This window comes from Phaseolus vulgaris, chromosome 2, assembly GCF_051622355.1.
Source record: "Phaseolus vulgaris cultivar YP4 chromosome 2, ASM5162235v1, whole genome shotgun sequence".
Taxonomy (NCBI): Eukaryota; Viridiplantae; Streptophyta; class Magnoliopsida; order Fabales; family Fabaceae; genus Phaseolus; species Phaseolus vulgaris.
The window spans coordinates 34024460-34045988 of NC_143499.1; the positions used below are offsets into that span (position 1 = coordinate 34024460).

General features: G+C 30.0%; 1 protein-coding gene across 1 annotated transcript; it reads right to left on the minus strand.

Moving 5' to 3' along the window:
• Positions 1-304: 304 nt before the first annotated feature.
• Positions 305-6564, minus strand: LOC137811578 (putative ABC transporter C family member 15). The gene is made up of 11 exons (XM_068613368.2): positions 6462-6564; positions 5442-6322; positions 3895-5324; positions 3697-3783; positions 3025-3618; positions 2759-2923; positions 2294-2588; positions 1360-1880; positions 1223-1286; positions 858-1097; positions 305-705 (listed from the first exon to the last, which is right to left on the minus strand). Exons 2-11 carry the CDS (start codon positions 6265-6267, stop codon positions 602-604), a joined length of 4326 nt encoding a protein of 1441 aa, XP_068469469.1. The 5' UTR covers positions 6268-6322; positions 6462-6564; the 3' UTR covers positions 305-601.
• Between the last annotated feature and the right edge of the window lie 14965 nt (positions 6565-21529).

Below are 21529 nucleotides of genomic sequence, written 5' to 3' on the forward strand. Positions count from 1 at the left end.
ACCTACAGGTACAAATAATAGTTGCACAACATTTAACTTTAAGATTCAACTCTAAGTTTAGTAAAGAGTTTTTTTTTTCCAATTTGGTCTGTTTTCATTATATACATGGGTACATTAGGTGCCCTTTCTTTTGGTTGTGCGTGTAGAAAACTTGTCTTTAAATACTAAGTTACAATATTTTGACGATAATGGTATTAGCTTATTGATATCTTAAAATAGATAAATATAGAACAAGAAAATATCTGTTGTGTCTCCTCGAATTTTAGAGCTTGCACGAAATCATTACCGAAGCTATGGAACAATCTTCAATTGAAAAACGTATATATAATAGAAAAGGAAAATTTGGTTAGAAAATCAACAAGTTCGTGACATGAGAACAGCAACTAAGAATATACTACGATCAGGAGCCTCAAATCTTTGTCAACTTAATCCCTATGTTGCTATTGTAATCGGTCATTGTTTCTTTAGCTGTCGTCCAACGGAAGAACTAATTCTGCTCAACACGGTGCCCAACTTTTCTCTATGTACAGTATTGTGGTCTGTTACTGCTATACTATCATCCTGAAAATACTGTGTCCTCATTCTTTATCTTTTTTGGAAGTTACTTTTGAGATGATCTCCGCAAAAATTCTGAAACCAACTTTGAGAACGAAGAAGAACTGTTCTGCAGCAATTTAGCAGGGTCATCATACTCTGCAATTGTCCCTGTACACATCAAAATGGTAGTGCTTGTCAGCAACTCAAAAGGGTGAAACAATATATGGTACCATAAACTTTGTAATGGGAAAAGGTTTTCAATCCTTTTGGTATGATGACATATATCAAGTACATGCTTAGTCTGGAGGTGAAAGTAGTACCTTCATCAAGGACCAAAACTAAATCATTATCAATAACTGTCGGAATTCTATGTGCTACTGTAATGACTGTACATCCACTTGTTTCTTCCCTAATTGTCTTCTGAATTAAATTGTCAGTTGCAGTGTCAATGGATGCCGTGGCTTCATCTAGGACCAAAATTTTTCTTTTCTTCAGTAGTAGCCTAGCAAGGCAAACAAGCTGCCTTTGTCCAACACTCCAATTTTCTCCATTCTCGGCCACTACATCAGTGAGAGGACATTTCATATCAATGGTAGTAGGGGAAATAAAAAGTACCAAACTGCAAAGTAGTTATTGAAGTTACACTGCTGAATGGTGCAATTTTTTTAAGCAGAAATATCTATACCTGGTGCATCAAGAAGTCTTGGATCCCGCCTTACTATTTCAGCAAGATGGCACTTACTGAGAACCTGAAAAGAGTAGTTTTTTCAGTAATATGAACATTGGCATTTTCAAGAAAGTGTTTTAACTGCTAATGCTAACCTCCCAAAGTTCTTGATCCGCGTGTTGTTCTAGAGGATCCAAGTTAGTCCTTACAGTACCTAGAAACAAGGTTGGATCCTGAGGAATTATACCAAGCTTAGATCTTAAATCTTGCAGACCAATCTTGGAAATATCTACTCCATCAATAAGTATACTTCCTTCCAAAGGCTCCACCACTCGAAAGAGGGCTTGCAAAAGAGTAGATTTTCCACTCCCTGTCCTGCCTACTATACCAATTTTCTTTTGTCCCGGGAAGACACAAGTGACGCCTTTGAGTACCGTAGGAGCAGCAGGATCATACCGTATATGGAGGTTATGTAGTTCAACATTTCCTTCCTTTGGCCAATCTTGTTCAGGCCTGCAATCTTTAATAATTAAGGGTGCTTCACTTGGTATGTTAGAGAACTGCAATATTCTCTCAACTGAAATCATTTTGTTCTCAACATTGCAAAGATTCCATATCACCCAAGCCTGGAGGACATTCAAGTTCAAACCATAAGTAGCTACCAGACCCGCCAAGCCTGAAATCAGAAGAAGAGACTTAGCATTTCTATATAATTGCCAGTGGATCTAATCTTAATTATTTCATTTATTTTTTAACAATATCCGAGTAGGAGGTATAGAGATTGATGAGAGATGAGAGAAATATATGTCAGTAATCGAGTACTTCCACATAGATCAATCATAAAGAACCTCTGGTACGTGAATAAAACCGCATCACAGTGCACCCAAAAGGATCCAATACAAATAAGCTAATTTTCTGCAAAATTAGTTTTCTGTTTTGTTGTAAAGTTGTAACCCCCAGGTTAATAAATAACATGTAAATTTTCCTGTTTAGAGCTTCTTAACTAGCGTAGTAGAAAACTGGTTCTCACATGCATGCAAATAACTGACATAACTGCTTATAAGATGAATAGAAGAAGAGAGGGCTTACTTGGATCAATGGTAGACCTTGGAAGAGTAACCAAGATGACGAGAACAAAATAAAAGACCAAATTGAAGAGGAAATTGATTCGTACAGACAACCATTCCATGGTGCCGAAATTGTAAAAGGCTACCCGAGAATAGTCGTCTATTAGAACGTTAACCTTGGTCAAGAATAGTTGCTCTTGATTGAAACAGCGGATTGTGGCAGCCCCAGCAATTGATTCTGAGAAGTGATGCAAGATTGGAGCCTTTCGAATCCCAACCATCCGGGCTAGTTCCCTGGCTGTTGTGATGTAATAAGACTGCAAAAGTAAATAACTATTTTAGTTGGCACATGAAAAGATTTGACAAGATGAGGCTTCATCGTAACAAGAGATCACAACAAAATCTATTTTAGCTCAAGCGGATAAAATTTTGATAAGAAAATTATATGATTTAATTTGTGTACGTCAAAGATAGATACAGTTCTTACCTGATACCAGATGGAAATAGCAAAAACCACAAAAAAGAGGAGAATGACTTGCCAGGCAACTTGGGACATTAGCACAATTATACTCAATAACTGTATCAGCGCAAATACTAGTCCAGCTAATCTGTATGGTATATCTGTGTCTACTGTACTTTGATCTGTTGATGACTGTAATAATCACAAATAGAATGGTTGGAATATGATTGAAACTTATATTAATCATAAGATAGCAAAAATCAATAAAAAAGAGAAATAATTGTGAAACTTACCCTACTCAGAATTCGGCTTGAAGGTGTGGTGTCAAAAAATGAAACAGGTGCCCGGAAAACTGATGTGATCATTCCCTGAAAAAGGCGTTGAGCAGTTTCCACAGCAACAGCTGCCATTAAAACAGTCCTTCCCAGTATGAAGATGGTGCCCCCAGAAGATAGAAGAACAAATGTTTTCATTAGCTCCGTGTTGTTGACCCTCCCCCTCTGCTCTGTAGCCCATGACATCCAATAATTGCTTCCAATTTGCATTACTTGAAAGAGGGTATGGCAGAGAAGAATAATCGGAACGAGTGCTCCTTTATAAGCAGATGTGACAAAAGTTGAGTAAACACTCCATTTCACTCGACCCGTCTCTCTTTCCTCTTCTTTGTTTCTCTTATAATTATCCATGATCTCTTGAATATTTTCTGGAGTATCTTCAATTTGATTTTTTGGGCAGGGTCTGTAGCTAGCAAAATCATCTTCTTGGCTTGAGTTTATTTGGTGTACTGTTTCTTGGTGAGCAGCCATTTGTTGAACAAGTTCAGAGTTGGGACATGCTATAAGATCTTTATACCTTCCTGACTCCACTATTTTTCCATCTTTCATCACCTGCCAAAATTATTAACAGTGAAGGATCAAAAACTTGCAAAGAAATCCTCATCTAAAGAGGAGTGTTCAATAGCTTACCAAAATGAGGTCTGCAGATTCCAAGAATTCCAGTTGATGGGTAGCATAAACAACCGTTTTATCATATAAAAGTTTCATGAGACATTTCTGCACACAATTTCGAATTAACAGTGATGTTCATTTAAGACAAAAATAATCGTTGCATCAGAAATAGCATCAGTGAAAAACGTATATATATTAATCATTAGCACTAATTACCTTAAACAAATGAGTTCCAGTATGAGCATCAACAGCACTAAAAGGATCATCAAGGAAATAAATATCTGAATCATTATAAACAGCCCTTGCCAATTGAACCCGCTGTTTCTGCCCACCACTCAAGTTTATGCCCCTCTCCTCCACCAGGTTCAAATCTCCATCACCCCACATGTTGATGTCCTGCTGCAAAGCACAGCCATCCACAACATCTTCATAAAACTCCTTGTTCATTTGCTTGCCAAACAATATATTCTCTCTTACGGTTCCAGACTGAATCCAGGGACTTTGGGGTACATAACTTCTAGTCCCATAAACTTTGGTTACTGTCCCAGATACTAATGAAATCTCCCCAAGCATGCAGCACAGCAAGCTTGATTTGCCAGACCCCACTGGCCCACAAACTGCTACCTTCTGACCTTTCTGTATCACTAACTTTCTTGTAATTTGAATTGTTGGTTTCTTGTGGGTTTGATCGTGTGTTTCCCATGCATATTCCCCTGGGTTAATTTCAATAGTAGCAGATGAATTTTTTGAAGTGTGCCTATTTATGAATTGGTTTTGATCCTCTTCCTTAATGAACTCCTGGATTCGATCGATGGAGATTTTTGTTTGAATGATCATGGAGATAAGCTCAGGTAAGTTATAGATTGGTTCTTGCAAAATACGAAAAGTTGCTAAAGCTGAGAGTACTGTAGCTGCTGTTAGTTCTGTTTTCACCAGTATGCAAGCACCAAAGGTGACAACAGAAACTAAAGTTGGTGATGTCCAGAATAGTGTTGCTACTGCTGAGCATGTATAGAGGTATTTCTGCAGCCACCCCCTCTCAGTTTCCCTAAGTTGGAGGAGTTTCTGCAAGAATGAGGTCTCCCATGAATGCAATTTTAAAATTCTTATGTTCTTCATGGTCTCTGATGTCATTTTGATTCTTGAATCCTTAGCTTCCATGATCTTGGAGTTCAAACTTTCTTGCATATTGGCCAAAGGTGTGTTACACACCATGACCAAAATGGTGACACCAAATGCAGCAAAAGAAGGGGTATAACCCAGATTTATGTATAAGATGATCAAGGCCAAAATGACCTGAACTGGAAGCAACCAAAGTCCATGAATGTACCAGCAGAAGTCCCCAATTCTTTCAACATCAACATTAATCAGATTGACGATTTTACCTTGTGTTGGTCCAGCACACTTCATCATTAGGGAGTTGCTATAAATTAGAGACATAAGAGCTGCACGCACCTGGATTCCAATTCTTTGAGCCCCGAAGTACCATTGTCTTTGACTTAGTGACTCCACGGTCTTGGCGAGGAAGAAAACAAATGCAAGAACCAATCCATATTGGACGCTTGAATCACCATTATTCCCCAATAAAAAATTCACAAAATTTGTGATCAACAAGGGACCTATATATGAGGCACCTGTGTTAACACCTACAGTAAAAGTAAACAAAACATAAAAAATTAGCATAACCAGTACATGAAGGACTAAAGATGATTAAAAGTGCACAAAAACCAAAGTAGTGATACTGAATAAAATATAAAATATACCAGCTAAAACTGCATTTAAGGCCAAAGACTTCCATATAGAATCGGCTAAAGCTTTTGCCAAGGAGCCCTCTCCGAGTTTCTGTTTCCGAAGTGACCCTTCCAACATGGAAGAAGCATTTTCCGCCGATTCGGAACAAGGAAGGGGAGGAATATGAGAAAGTTCGAGCTTTTTAACCCGACCCGTTCTGAAAACGGGGTTCAACCAACGGAATATAAGCTTGTTCCACACACTTGCATTAGTGAAGTCCTCTTCATCGTGTTCCTCCACGGAACCCTCCCCCTCCATCTGAAGCAACCCCTCTTCCATATCACTGTGCTCCCCTCTACACACATTGAAACAAAGAAGCACCAAAAAAGGCAAAGAAAATGAAGCAACTAAGTTATCCTCTGACAAGAAAAACCACAAGTCGAATGCTTCGAAATCTTTCACCAGCCTTACAGACAGAGAGAGCGCATCCACAAGAGAAGAAAAAACCCACCACAGTAGGAGCACAAGAGGGAACCTCTTATCCTCCCTCACTCTGGTCCTCACTGAATAAAACGAAACCACGGTAGCCAAAACCCAAGTGAGTGGCAATGAAACAGAGTTAAATCCTACGGCTCTGGTGGAGCTGTATTGGCGAAAAGCAAGAGCCATGTTGATAACAGAAATAAGAGCAGAGGATAGAACAGTGAACAGAGGCAAAAGCATTGGTCCTCGTTTGTAATACCCATCTGGAACACGGCCACGCTTGCTTTGTCTCAAGCTATCGACCAAAACCCATATCAAAATGGCATAAAGGAATGCCACATTGAGCGTTCCCAACACAGCATCGAACACGAGCATGGTTGTTTTGTTGGTGGTACGTTGGAGTGAAGGTGTTGAAGAAGAAAGGCAGAATCTGTAGAATACAGAGAATGCGTTATTTGATTCATTTACCCGAATGGAAAGAGAAAAGGAAAACAGAAAAAGAAAAGAAAAAGCATAATGGTTGAATTTTCAAGGTGTGGAAATAAGAAGGAAGCGAAAGGAGAATTTACAAGTGTGTGTGTGTTGGCGATGATTGACGGTAGTGTAGTCGGTAGTAGGCAGTGGATACTGACAGACAGATAGGATGATGATGAGGATGATGATAAACTAGACGATCGAGTATATATGGAACACACCAGACACATGGCCATCATCTACCAATACCCTCGCACTATTTCTTTTTTATTCAAAATTAAATCTTAACTATTACTATTATTAACTAATTATTTTATTATTTAATTCAAAACAATTTTATCAAATCTATTCCATTTATCACATTATATTATTACTTTTTCTCTTCTTTTCAACATTGATTGGGTTAGGTGGATTCGCATTACTAATTTTGTCCTTTTACACATAAATATGGTCACAGATTGTTTTACAAACTAAAAGGGTTTGATTTATAAAAAATAAAATAAAAACTATGTTTTTTGCAGATAGCCCTAGCTACTGTCTCAGTCACGGGAATCTTTGACGACCAACCTTGATGAAAGATTTTTGTGTACCTACGTATGGATGTATTACGCATGTAGCTGGGGCTAATAGGTCAACTAATAATATAAATAATATATGTATAATATTGAAAATATTATTATTGTATAGAATAATATGGTATTCATTTATTATAATAATGGAAGTTTATTATATTGATGATTCTTTTACTGTTTAATAATAAATAAATAAATATCTGTTTTTTTTTAAAGTAAATCAAATTTACTAGATTTTAATTTTTTTTATTTAAATAATCTTTCTTATTTATTGCTAAATACAAAATACAACTTTTAATATTGAATAATATTTAGTAATTAAAAAAATCACATAGATGAAAAAGAAAAGTTAAGCATAAAAAGAGAAATTTGAATAAAGTTCTAAACCGTATTATAAATTTTTCCGCACATAGTTATAACGGATTTTCTAATTATTTTATTAAAAGTTCATAAAACTCTCTAATTGATTAAGGACAACATATATAGAATGGAAAATAAAAATAAACAATTTGATTTTATCTTGATTTATCCCTAATTTCAGTATTACTAGATATACGATAATAAAAGTAATTAATTTTATAAAACAAATAATTATTACAAGTATTTTTACAAAAATTAAAATCACCCAAAATTTATCCCTAATTTTAGTATTACTGGATATACTATATTAAAAGCAAATAATTTTATGAAACAAATAATTATTACAAGCATTTTCAGTTAAAATCACCCAAAATTTATTCTTAATTTCAATATTACTAGATATACCATATTAAAAGCAAACAATTTTATGAAATAAATAATTATTATAAGTATTTTCATTGTAAGAGTTAAAATCGTCCTAAATTTAAGTATGAGTACACAAAATCTTTTTAAGTATACAAGTTTTTTTTTAAGACTTTACTATGTTTACAAAGTTTAGAGTCAATTGAGTGGATATTATATACAAACACTTGTACAAAGAATTTACAAGAACTATACTTTTAAAGTTGTTTAAAGACAATTTATCAGAGTACTCATAAATTTTGAAACAATGAAGGAATATGTGTATGATGTTAAGCAGCTTGGTAGTTATCAATTCTTTCATGTGCATTGTGAACTTCTATTATCATGACGATTGTTTCTAAAAATAACACATGTATTTGAGTAATTATATTGTCCAAAATGATCAAACTAAATTAAACATACATTTTCAAATGGTATATGTTGTGCATATTTAAGATCTACTTTTGAAAGTGGTGAGGTTTCTCGTTAAAAATAAACAATTTTTTAGACATTCAAAACGTTAACCACAATTATTAACAACATCAATTAAAATTATTTGTTAAAAATCTTTGATTATTTTTTAATCAATGTTAATTAAATTGTCTGTACTAATATAGGTAAAAAATAATAATTCAATGTTTTTCCAATCAACATTAAAAAGGAAAGTCATGATCAACTAAAGAAAAAAAAAACTAAAAACATAAAAAAAAATTATAAAAAATAAATCATCAAACTTAAAAAATTCATAATTTATCTTAAGAATATATGTGCATTTAACTACCCAAAGAATAACATCCATTGATAAGTGTTTATAACTTACCAAATTATCATGTGTACATCTTTAGTAACGCCAACACCATTTATTACCTTTGTAAGAATGAATTAACGAAATGCATTTCTTTTGATTTCATTTTTAAGCATTGTCCCCAAGAAGAAAATTCCACAAGTTTTGGCCCAATTTACAACTTCTGAAAATCTGTTTAAAAGGTATGAAAATGTATTTTGTTACAAAGTATGAATAACTAGTTTCTTTCTGTATGAAGACATGACAGAGTCGTAGAAGGTGCAGGGACAAGATCTTCTTAGTTGTTAGGATTTTAATATATTTTAATTGCTTCATGCTCTTCAAGGTAGTCTTTGTTTCACATTTTTAACCAATAACACCTTTTTTTCTATTCATAGAAACCAAATTTAAAATAGTTTAATTAGTTTAGTTTAGGTAATTACTAATCATAGCGTTCTTATAAAACATGTTTCTTTTTCTTTTTCAATTTTTCTATCTATTTTTTATTTTATTTTCCATCGTATTATTATTATTTACATCACTTTATTTCCTTTTTTTTCTTCCACTTCTATTTGTTTTTTTGCATCTTCTTCTTATTGAAAGCTGCTGGATGTGATATCTGTTGTTGTTAAAGAAGATTTCGTGTCCACAAGCTTTTAAAATTAATTTATCCTGTTTTCACGATATTTCAATGTGAAATTTATGACTGAAATCATATAAACATATTTTTAATTACAAGAAAGATTTAAATTATTTTAATTTAATTTCAATAAACAAAACTTCATTTGTTGCAATATTTTTTGCTTTTCCCTTTTGTACAAACTGAAGGATTCGGAAAATAATTTTTATGTAATATTTTTTAATTTTCTGTGGTTTTAATTTTTTATTTTAAAAATTCGTAATTATAGAAATTAAAGAGGAATTAAAAAAATATAGTTAAAACTATTAGAATTGATGGTAAGTTATTGCAAAGTGGACTTAACATATTTTTTAAATTTTATATGAATTTAATTTGGTGTTGTTTTGTAATTATATTTTAAGTAAAGGACCAATTTAATCTTTAATGTTGTGTTTGTATCCAACGACGGATTCTGAGAAGCGAAGAAAGGGAGGTAAAGTTCAAAAATCAAAAAATAAAATATTAATAAAACACAAATTTCGAAGCAAAAGCGTTGCACTATTCTTTCTTCGAAAATTTGCGAAGATTTGCGATGATTTACGAAGAATATGATAAAATAATGTAAATAATAATAATAATAATAATTAATAATGATAAAAAAAACAAAAAAAAAACAGTACAACTAAATTAATTTATAATATATTTTATAATTATTAAAAATTTACATAATATTATTAAAATGTCAAAATTATGCTTAATTTATTTGTATCAAATATTTAATAATATTATTAATAAAAATAAATAATAATAATAAAATTTATTTGTTTATATAATAATAATATTATTATTATTATTAATTATAAAAATAACTATATAATATATAAATTAATTAATTATTTTTTATTATTCATATATTTTTAAAAGTAAGGGTGTATTTTACATATTTTAAAAAAATTAAAAAATTTCATACAACTATCATATCATTCACAAAATTCAATAAACTTTCCTCACAAATCTATTATAATATACCCCAATCCAAACAACTTCACTTTCCTCTCAAATCACTTCAAATCCACTCCCTCAAATCTCCTCCCTAATCCAAACACACCTTAAAATTGCAATTTATAGTCATATGAATCTTTAGAAGAAAACTCGAAAAATATGCTAAACTTGTAGAGTTCATTTGATTCTATAAAATTAAAGGTTTATTTTTTATATTTCGGTTCGTTGTGATTGGAAAATTAGGCATTTATTTAAGTTTTTCTCAGTTTGAAGAATTAAAATAATAGTAAGATAGCATTTGAAACGGTTAAATTCACATTTAGTGTTATATTAAAAAATAATTTATATTTATTTTGGCATAAAGTTTATTAAAACAATAGTTATATCAGTTATAACATTTGAATTATTGTTCGTTTTGTATTTTAAATTTTTATGACGATTTTGTTATTGAAGAAATGTTAATGTCATGTACGAACATAAAAGAGAAGTTTCAAAGATATATAATTATTTTTTCATAATAATAAAAATGTGAGAAACTTTTATTTCTTTACCTTTAATTAAAAAGATTTGTTTTGGTTTCTCGAATACTCTCATATTACTTTAAGAATCAAAATAACCTCTCCAATATTTTTTAAGAACAAAATTATAAAAAAAACACTTTAAAATATGATAATTGTTCTAAGAATACTATGTATACTTGAGTTTGAAATAATATTATATTAAAATTGATTTTTTTTTTCTTAAAAAGTTAGCAAAGAGGAATAAGAATAGGAAAGTGATAAGAAAATGGGTTATTGTGGGTGAAGGGAAAGTGAGAAAGGAAACAGGGACACTAAACAAAGTTGCCTCCACCTCAATTTTATTTTCCATGGGTGAATTTCCTCCTTCTTTCCAAGGTTGTGGGAAAATTAAAAACGCAAAAGAAAAATTATTGTTCTTTATTTGAAAATTCATTATAAAGATAGAACAGTCAATCACGAGTCTATAATGATTTTTTTAAAGAAAATATAGACATATATAAAAACGTTGGATTTATTTATTCAACAAATTAGGTATATTTTTCACATTAGATAAGTAACATTCAAGGAACTAAATTATTTTATTTAATATGATCAAAACACGAGTATCAAATATGTTAATGCAATGTCTTATTAAAATTTAATTTAAAGTTTTCTTAACAAAAAACACTAAATAAGAAAATACTATTTAAAATGAAGAAGAACAACCACAAAAACATGATTAAATAATTTTTTATTTAAAATGAAAAATCCTAATAAAAAATAGCCAAAGCCAAAAGTAAACTGTTAAAATATTTATATAATGGTCAGATCAATATTTTGACAATAGGATATAACAATATCCACATCGACAACCAAAATTATTTTAAGTGCTTAATATCTAAAACTTTTTTGCCAGATTCTCAAATAATAATAAAAACTCAATATACGAACGAATCAACTTATTTAAATCTTCACTATATACAAAAACTTGTTTTTATTATATTAAAATAAAATTAATGAATTTAAAAATGATATTCTACAAAAATGCTACCAACAAAGTTAATTATAAATCTGATGAAGTCCAAAATAAAAATCTATTACATATAATTAACCTTAAAATAATATAATTTTTACTACTATTATTGAAATAATCTAATTATTAAAGAAGGCGTACATCAAACACGCCCTCCATTTGTTCACCGGCGAAAGCGCTTATTTATAATTTTCTAATCAGTGACTTTTATTTTGATAGGTTATTATTATATTGCTGACTTTGGCCTTATCTGAGTGCATATTTTAAAAATAACTTTTTCGAACTTTTAGTTTTTTTCCCTCAATTTTTCCAACATGAAAAACATTTTATATGTTTGGAAAATTAGTTATTTAAATATTAGCAAAGTAGATGTACAAAATATTTTAAAAAATATTTTTATCTTACAATTTATTTCTATAAATACAACGTTAATAAAAAAACTGAAAAATTCGTTGTAGTACTAATACGTGTCATAGCCTGTTATTTTGTCAGTGTTTTGGACCGAAGCTTGCAATCTATTCAGAGAATCTTATTATATAAAGCATCATTTTTGTATGGTCATGTATAAGTATGATTATTATATATTAGGGAATAGTTGAGAAACAAAAAGTTTTAAGAACATGAAGAAAAAGACAAGGTTTCTTCATGCAATAATTTATTTCACTGATCACACTTTGTCACATGGTTTGTTATGAGTCCATGCCTTCAGGTCCCATCACTTTATCTTAATTTTTACTTAAGGAAGAGTTTATTAAACACATGTTTGAAGAATGTTTATATAACTATTACGAAGTGAAATTTAAGCCTAACTCAACCCCATAAAATCGGCTCATATGTTCTTATCTCCAACACACCCCCCTCATGTCGAGAGTGATAGATAGAAGCTCGTGCGTGGACGTGGGACTATATATTTTGGGTAGTCCGATAGCGGCCCGATAGCGGGTGGTCTGATAAGCCCAACAAATACTCGCTAGGATAGGCTCGAAAATGGCTCTGATACCATATTAAGAAAGTGGACTTTAAGCCTAACTCAACCCCATAAAATCGACTCAATAAGGTGAGGTTTGCACCCACTTATATACAATGAAAGGCTCTAATCTCTAGTCGATGTGGGATCTCCAACAGTAACATTCATATTTCATGATTATAAATTCATGTAAAAATGGACGTTGGTAGGTTTAGTTACTTCAATTTCATAGCCTAAATATCCAATAAATTTTAAATTTAATTTAATCTTATAAAATTATGATTTATAAGGTGAGATTTACACTCAATAAAATATTTTTATATTTAATTAAGATAGAATTTCCAACACATTCTGAATATGAAACTATATATTTATATAGATGATTCGGTAACGAATCCTTATCTCTAATTGAGGTGAGATCTTCAACATATTTTTTCACATCAAAACCTTTCAACTCGTGTGTGAAACTCTATATTTATAGATAGTTTGATAACAAGTGATCTAATAAGTAATTTTTCAGTACATTCCTTCACTCTCAAAACCTTTCAACTCGTGCGTAAAACTCTATATTTATGGACGGTTTTAAGTCCGACAAACTTTTGTTATAATAGATTCTAAATATCTCTAATATCATTTTAAGAAGTGAATTTTAAACTTAACTCAATTTTATAAAACCAACTCAAGATGTGAGGTTTATACTTATTTATATATTATAAAATATTTTTATTTTTTTGGTTAGAAATGTGATCTTCAACCGTAATTACAACACTGAGACTAACCTATCCTATTACAATAGTCGTTAATTATGTATCAAAAAGCTCTTTTGTTCTTTTGGAAACATTATGTGTTTGCTGCACTTGCATTAATGCTAAACAAATCCAAGTCAATTCGTATTGCTTCACATGGCATGCCACATGTGAGGCATGTGCAGTGTTTCCAGTACTAAAATAATAATTGTAATATATATATTATGACGAACAAAACTATCAAAAAGTGGATAAAAATAGTGAAATCACAAATGAGTTCAGATAATTAATCTCTTGATTACACAAGGTGGCATTAACATGTATTATAATATGTATGTATATATATATACTGATATTGTTTTTATCATTTATCCTCAACCACACTATTCCAGCTCATAAATATCATCACTGATTACAAAAATAGCAAGGCATTGCCACCAACCCATAAGTCTCCTCTTTCCAAAAAGGCACCCACATCCTTTTATGTGTGTTATTCATTTGCCTTCTTTTTGTAGTGTTAGGCTTAAAAGGAGAGAAAGGAGAAAGAATTTTACGGATGAAAAAAAAAGTGGGATTTGCTGAAGTATCTTATCCGTTAATGGGGACAGGGCAATAAAAAAAGGAAAAATAAATAAATCTAAGGTTATATATATATTTAAAGTTTTAGTAAAATTATTAAATTAAGAATAATTTAGTTTAGTTGACATAGAAAAAATTCTCTCACTTCAAAAAATGTTACATTACTTAAGAAGTAAAGTAGTTTATTAAAAACAAAGTACTTTAATAAAAGAAAAGAAAAAAAAAAAGAAAAAGAGGAAAAGGAGAAGTGGGTAGATGTTTATCCATGATTTGAAGGTGTGATGATTTGGCAGTGTGGTTATCTTGGAAGTGAGGGAGCATGTGTTGGGTGGACGTTGATGTGTGTCAGCCACCACAGTTACGGAGGGTTGCTGTGTGCACACCCCACTGGGACCAACCACACCACATTCCATCGCTACCATGCTAACACGTGATTATTTCTCGATTCAACCATCTCACTTCACCAATCACATCAAAATCTTTCATTTCCTAAATGCACTCATCATGGCGCCATCCTTAGCCCAATCATACTTAATCAATTTATCTTTTTACCAAGAAACTCTTATTTATTCACACTCTCTCTCTCACACACACACAAATTGTGTTTGGTTTCAAAATTATGTTTTCAGTATTTTTATTTTTGAATGTGATGTAAGGAAATTGCTATGAACGTAATTAATTAGATAATGATATTTAAAATAAAAAGAATAGAATGAAATAGGAAAAGGTGAGGCACATGCATTTGGAATATGAAATAAGAACAGGATGCGACCCTAATCCTGTAGTTATTGGTTGTTGGGGGAGAAGTGGTGTTGGCCCAGTAGATTTGTAGCAGCCGTAGTTGGCATTGTCGTCTTAAATGAAGGAAACACAAAATGACAAATGCAGAAATTATATAAAAAGAGGACTTGGCACACATAGTACTATTTTCAAAGATTTTGCTTTCCCTTATCACCATCATCATGGAAAATATTTATGGGTTTCGAAAAGCAAAATCTAATTCTTCTACCCCGCCAAAATGTTTTATATTCAATGTAGATTGATGTTGAAAACACATTACTCTCTCTCTCACACCCTCACAATTATCAAATATAGATAAATTAATTAATGAATCAAGAGGTCTACATGAATGTCAAAAGATCAATATGTAGGCTAACTTAACTTCCAGAAATTAGGATAGAAGAAATAAATTTTCTATCACTGAAAAGTAGTAATCCGTGCCGTCATAGAACTGGTTGACGAGTTGGGACACTGACTTCTCATTTTTTATTTTATATCTATTTATTTGGTTATAATTATTGACAATAAAAAAATATGAATTAAATGATAAATTATTAATATCTAATAAAATAAAATAAATATCAACAATACTTCGATGAATTAAATGATGTATAAAAAAAATAATGTAAATAAATTTCTACATAAAACATTGACCACCGCCAGCTTTTATTCCAAAAGCATGAACAATACGGGTTGGTGGGTTAGACGAATAGGGGTGTTGGTAAGTTCAAAAAGTTATTCTATCCTACCTAAATGACGGTGGGTCGGCGGTCCAACCCTTCCAATTTGACCAATTTTGTCATCCCTATACGCAAGGTCAATAGTAATCTTTAAGATACTTATAAAATGACATGTCTAACCTCGTGCAAACATTGTTAATCTATGAGAATATTTGCATCTTACATGCAAAAAATGTTACACAAAAAGATCTTGAGATAAACACTGAACACTAAATCGTCTACCTAGACTATAGTTTGAGAGATATTTTATTTGTAGGTCCATCACTTCTTGAAGTTCTTCTCTTTTAAGGAATGTTCTTTATTGTAAGTCCTCTCTAATGAGATTTGAACATTTCTTTTTCAACTTTATTTCTTTTCATAGTGACAAAGTAAAGAATACTTCAAAAAATAAGAAGTAACTTTGTGATTAAAGAATACTTGGGTCTTTTATCTTAGGAAGAGATAAAGAGATTTTGTTACAAGGGACATTGTGTACTCATAAAATAGAAGTGGTATTAAAAACAATAACTTTTGTAATTTGATTGATTATTGTGAAACCTTTCAAGTGTTTCTTACAAAAGAACTGGATAGTTTAAATCAATCTAATTTAGAAACTAGTTTATATATTTTATCAACAATAGAAATTACTTTAGATACCAAAAAGTTTTTTAGTCTCTAAAATAATATATAATTTAGTCAATATAGTGACTAATTATTTTTTATCTCTAAAATTGGTTTCTATTTAGTGATTTTTTTTATAATGACTAGTCTTGCAAAAGGATCTTTGAGAAAATGTTTTATCAAACATCAAGATGGTAGTTACCTATTTTTCAACAAGCTTTGTGACAAGTTTATATAACTCTATTCAACCCTTCTTCAAGCATTAACATGTTATCTTATATCTATAAAGACCATAATGGATAAGATTTATGATTAATATATTAATACAATAAAGTCCAGAAAAATATTAATATTAGGATGATCTAAGTTACATGTAAATGTTAAATTTTTTGGTATCATGATTTCAATTGTAATATTGTTACTTTTATTTCATCCAAAATTCTCACATTGAAAATGTGAAGATAATATATAAACAGGTTGAGTATGAAAAACTTTTACTCATTGAGATGTCTTTTAAAAAGATAAAATCGTGTTGAGTCTTAATGAGGTTCTTCTTAGAACTTGAAAAAATTGATCAACTCTTAAAAGGTATCAATTAAGAGTACCATTGTGAATCTTGATCATGGAGAATAATATAAAGAACAAAAAAATAAGGCGAAAATCAAATAGATAGAGTAAGGGAATGACAAAAGTACACCATCTTTAAAGACTTAAAAGATATACACATTATTGATTTATTACTTGAAGAAGTTCTTCAAGATAAGAACCCAAAACAAGAATATAAGCTTTAATCTCACATAAAATCAACTAACTTCATATATGTCAAGTCTATAAAATACAAGAGATGAGACTTCTATTTATAGGATTGGAAGGTGTGTTCATAAACAAAGAAAAAAAAGTATGTAAGAGAAGCCAAACAACAAAATCTAAGAAAATTGTACATATATTGGTTGAGAATTAATATCCAAAGAATGAGAGGAAGATGCAACTTCCTTGTGTCGTGTAATTATGAAGTAGTTAGTTAGAGTTGGTTTATGACACTTATGCTTTGTTTGGATTAGAGAGTGAATTTGAGGGATGGATTTGAAGGAAACTTGTGAAGAAAGTGAGGTTGTTTGAATTAAGATAAATAAAGTGGTAAATGTAGAGTGATGTGATAGGTGTGATTGAAATTGTAATTTCTTTTTAATTTATAAAATGTAACATTATAAATTTGCCCTTGTATGTAAAAAATGTTGAAAAAATAATTTTAATTAATTTATTTGTGAATTATAGTTGTTTGTAATTAAAACATTATGTTTGATACTGTATAAGAACTAACTTCGAAAAAACTACGAATTTGATGAAATTGTCGGAACGTATTTATGATTGTCAAAAAAATTAATTTGGTTCAATTAAAAAAAATAAGATGTTTATACCTTTCTAAACTAAAAATTAAAAACTTCATTCAATCAATTATTAATAATTTAGTAAAATACACATGGAACCAATTTACAATCCAACATACAACCAATATAGAAGCAAAACAAAGCAGCATGTTCAAAAAGAAAAATTAATTTCACTTCAAATGATCTTTGGCTTAACAAATAATCCAAAACATAAAATACATTCACTAACCAACAATAGTTCTTTATTCTAACCTTGATCAACAAATATATTGGACTTTAAGGAAAACAAGCACAACACCACTAACACACACCACCACTCCAACAATACCATAACACCGTATTTTAACAATACATTTGGTATAATTTATTTGTTTGATGTTGGATAGTTGAAGTTCAGAATATGAATTTGGTCAAGACATAGTATTTTCAGGAAAGAAAATACCATGTAATAAGATTGTTTAGAAGGTGCATTGACTAGGAATTCGTCTAGAAGGAGATATTCTGACTTTACTGAGATAATTGAATCATATAGATGAAGTTGTTAAGGTGGTGGGAGTCGAAGGAGGTTCATATGAATATGTAAGTTGTTTGAAAGATAACTAACTTAACCTGTTATATGAATTAACTCTGTCATACTAGGAGACATTAGTACAAAACAACTCATTAACGACGGTTAAAAAAGCCATATAAAGACGGTTTCTGAACTGTCGTTATTGCGAGTGTCATTATAAATCATATGTTTATAACGACGGTTCTAGAACCGTCGTTATAAAACTACTTTAACGATGGTACTAGAACCGCCGTTGTTCTACCAAATAACAATATCTTTTTTAAAAAAAATACACTTATAACGACGGTTCCCTACTAGAATCGTCGTTATAAATTCTTTTTAAAGTTTTACCTTAAGGTACATCTAAGTGAGTTTCTTTGCATTTGCACTTGCATTTCTCCCCCCACTCAACATGTTATATATAGAAAAAAAACTGAAATAATAAGATTTCAAGTTAGAACACACACATAAGATTATGTAATGTAATATACTAGTAATAAATAAATTTGTGAATGTAATGTAATCATAATGGTTTGATAAATCTCTAATTTATACTAGAAAACATGTAAAATTTCAGAATTTTCTGATAAGTGTAACTATGAGAACTAAAACCTCAAAATACCTAAAAAAATACTCAAATAATACTAAAAAATAAAAAAGTGATAGTAAATGATGGATTGAAGTTTCAAACAACTTTCATTTTTTACGCGTCTCCATACAACATCTCTATCAAAAGTTATGACCGTTTGAAGTTTTGTCATGTTAAGTTTTGGCAACTCCAAATCTACCACTCTTCTCTTCAATCTGATGACTCCTATATAAAATATACACTAAATTAAGATCCCACAAAATTTTTTGGATAAAAAAATCAATTTCTATCTATTTTGAATGAATTTTACAATATTGCCTTAGCCTGTTCGTCCATCTTGTATCTCAAGACCCATTTTGTGTCTATTACATTATATTTATTTTTAAAATTGCATATTTAATTATTTATAATTAAATATAATCTTGTTTATTATTATAATTTAAATAAATATTTAGTAACTTTAATTAATGAATTAATTAATTTTTGAAATTGTTTCTTTAATTATTTGTGACTGAATATAATTTAAATAATTTATTATTATAATTTAAATAAATTAATTAGTGTAAGTAATTAACTAACTTATTATTTTAATTTAACCAACAATTTAAGAATAAAATTGAAAATTTGAAAAACCAAAATATAAATAAAAATTAAACAATTAAAAACGAAAAAAAATATAAAAAATATAAAAGTTGTGTTTTCAAACATGACTTTGGTTAAAAAAAAATAAAAAATTATACTTTCAAACACAACTTCAATTGAAAAAGAAAACTGAAAATAGTATTTGAAAACACAATTTATTACTTTTGTAATTTTTTAAATAATTACCCATTTATGTAAAAACGGAAAAAATTATCCTATATATAAATTTCCCCAAATAGTGACCCATCACGAATTAATGATAAGTAATCCCTTTCACGATGATTCACACATAAAATAACTTATCAATAAAGTTTAAAAATATCTTAATTAAAATAAAATTATTAGGTTAGTAAAAAGAGTTATTACATACTTGTTAATAAAAATGATATTTTAATATAATTCTATAGAGTTCCTTAAAACTAAAGAAGGTTATTTATTTTAAAGAAGAACCTTTTTAAATTAAAAAAAAAAGTCATATTTATCATCCTTACATTAAAATATTATTTATATAGGTCCATAAGGAGGTAGCTAAAGAAGTCACGTGATGAGTTGGAAGCAGGCATGTGGATGGAAGAGGAGGTACACTTAGTATCTAGATTCCATATCCACAATTACTTGTCCTATTCTGTTTTTGGTTTGTAGAATTCTAGGAAAAATGACAAGATATGAAAGGAGATAATAATGATCGAGAATGAGCTCATAATGTGGGGAGAATGAATGAGATTGAACTGAATACCACTTTACACTAAATTATATAAAGTCTAAATTTGACTAACTAAATTTCTAAATATAAAAATAGACACTCGACATTGACATGGCATTTTATCAAGATTTTTTACGGTTTGATTTATTTTTTCCAAACCTTTTTATGACGTGTTTCATTTATGAGAGAAAATGAAAACGGGGCAAGAATTAAATAAGTTGTTTGAAAATAAAAAAAATAAAGAAAAAAAGTTAACACTTTTCACTTTTTTAATACACTGATTTTGTTTTTATTTACCCAAATAATCCATCTTCCATTTTAAGGGCGAGAACATATATCAAGAAGAAGTTACCTTTTTTGAAAGAAGATGCATAAGCTAAGGGGGAGTATTTCAAGCTGAAGTGTTAAAGATGTTTAGTTGTTTTGATGTAATAGACTGAGTTATAAAATCTGATTTTTGCTTAGATACATTTTTGTCTTTTCAAACATCGTAATTTATATTCAAACTCTTAAATGTTATATCTTCTTGATATGAATAAATCAAAATTGTTGTTCTTGAAAAGTTTGACAACCCATCAAACTTATACTTTTTATATCTAATAGGTTTTATGGTGTTAGAAATGTTTATGAAAACTTTGTTGTTGTTATATATATATATATATATATATAAATTCAGCATGTTTAAACTTTATTGTTTTAAGTTCTATAAAAAAGAAAAATATTGTTAGTGTAAACTTCAATTATTCTAGTTTTGATTAAGTGTTTTTCACAATAAAGTATAAAACATGAATACGCTTTGTGTATAAGGTGATGTGTTTTATATACACATAAGATCATGTAAACACAAGTGCTTTGTCTGACAGATGATACAACATCTTGTAGTCTCTGCTTCATCTAATAAGTGGAGTTTTAATGAGATGATAAACGCAAAAAGTTAATTTCCATCAACAACCATCCTGACACTAGCATTTGTCTACCATAGTAAAGCTATATGGCATGTACAATCTCTGCTTTTACTCCTATTATAGTAAAAAGTTATATAATCTAGGTCTGATAAGTATATTCAACTATTTGGAAGTTTCTTAAAGAAGAGATAAAAATGTAATGTTGCATGAAGTGCATTTAATGCATCTTTATGCTTTCGCTCATTCAAATGTAAGAAGATGGGTATCAGAGCTCAAATATAAGAAAATATAAGATCAATATTTTACCTCAAAAATTGATTATCTATTGATGTCAAACATAAGAATTGTTCTACTTTTTATGAAGTAAGCTTAATTTTTTGTAAACATAATAAATTTTTTACTTTTTGTAACATGTAATCTAGAATTTAAAAACCAACTTTCAAATTGGAAGCTCTGAAAACAACTTATGGATTCCATGATGGAGAAATGAAAAATTTCAATTCTAAATTGTACAAGTCAAAATTTTCTAGTGGGGTGCTTCTCCTACTTCTGAAGCAAAAAGTTCACAAAACCAATAAAGAATAACAATGAAGATTAGAGTGGCAAAGTGGACTAGGTTCGGGATGCCAACCCGTTAACCTGCCATCATTTAGGTGGGGTTGGTAATCATTTTAAACCCGCCAACCCGCATTGATCTGGCTC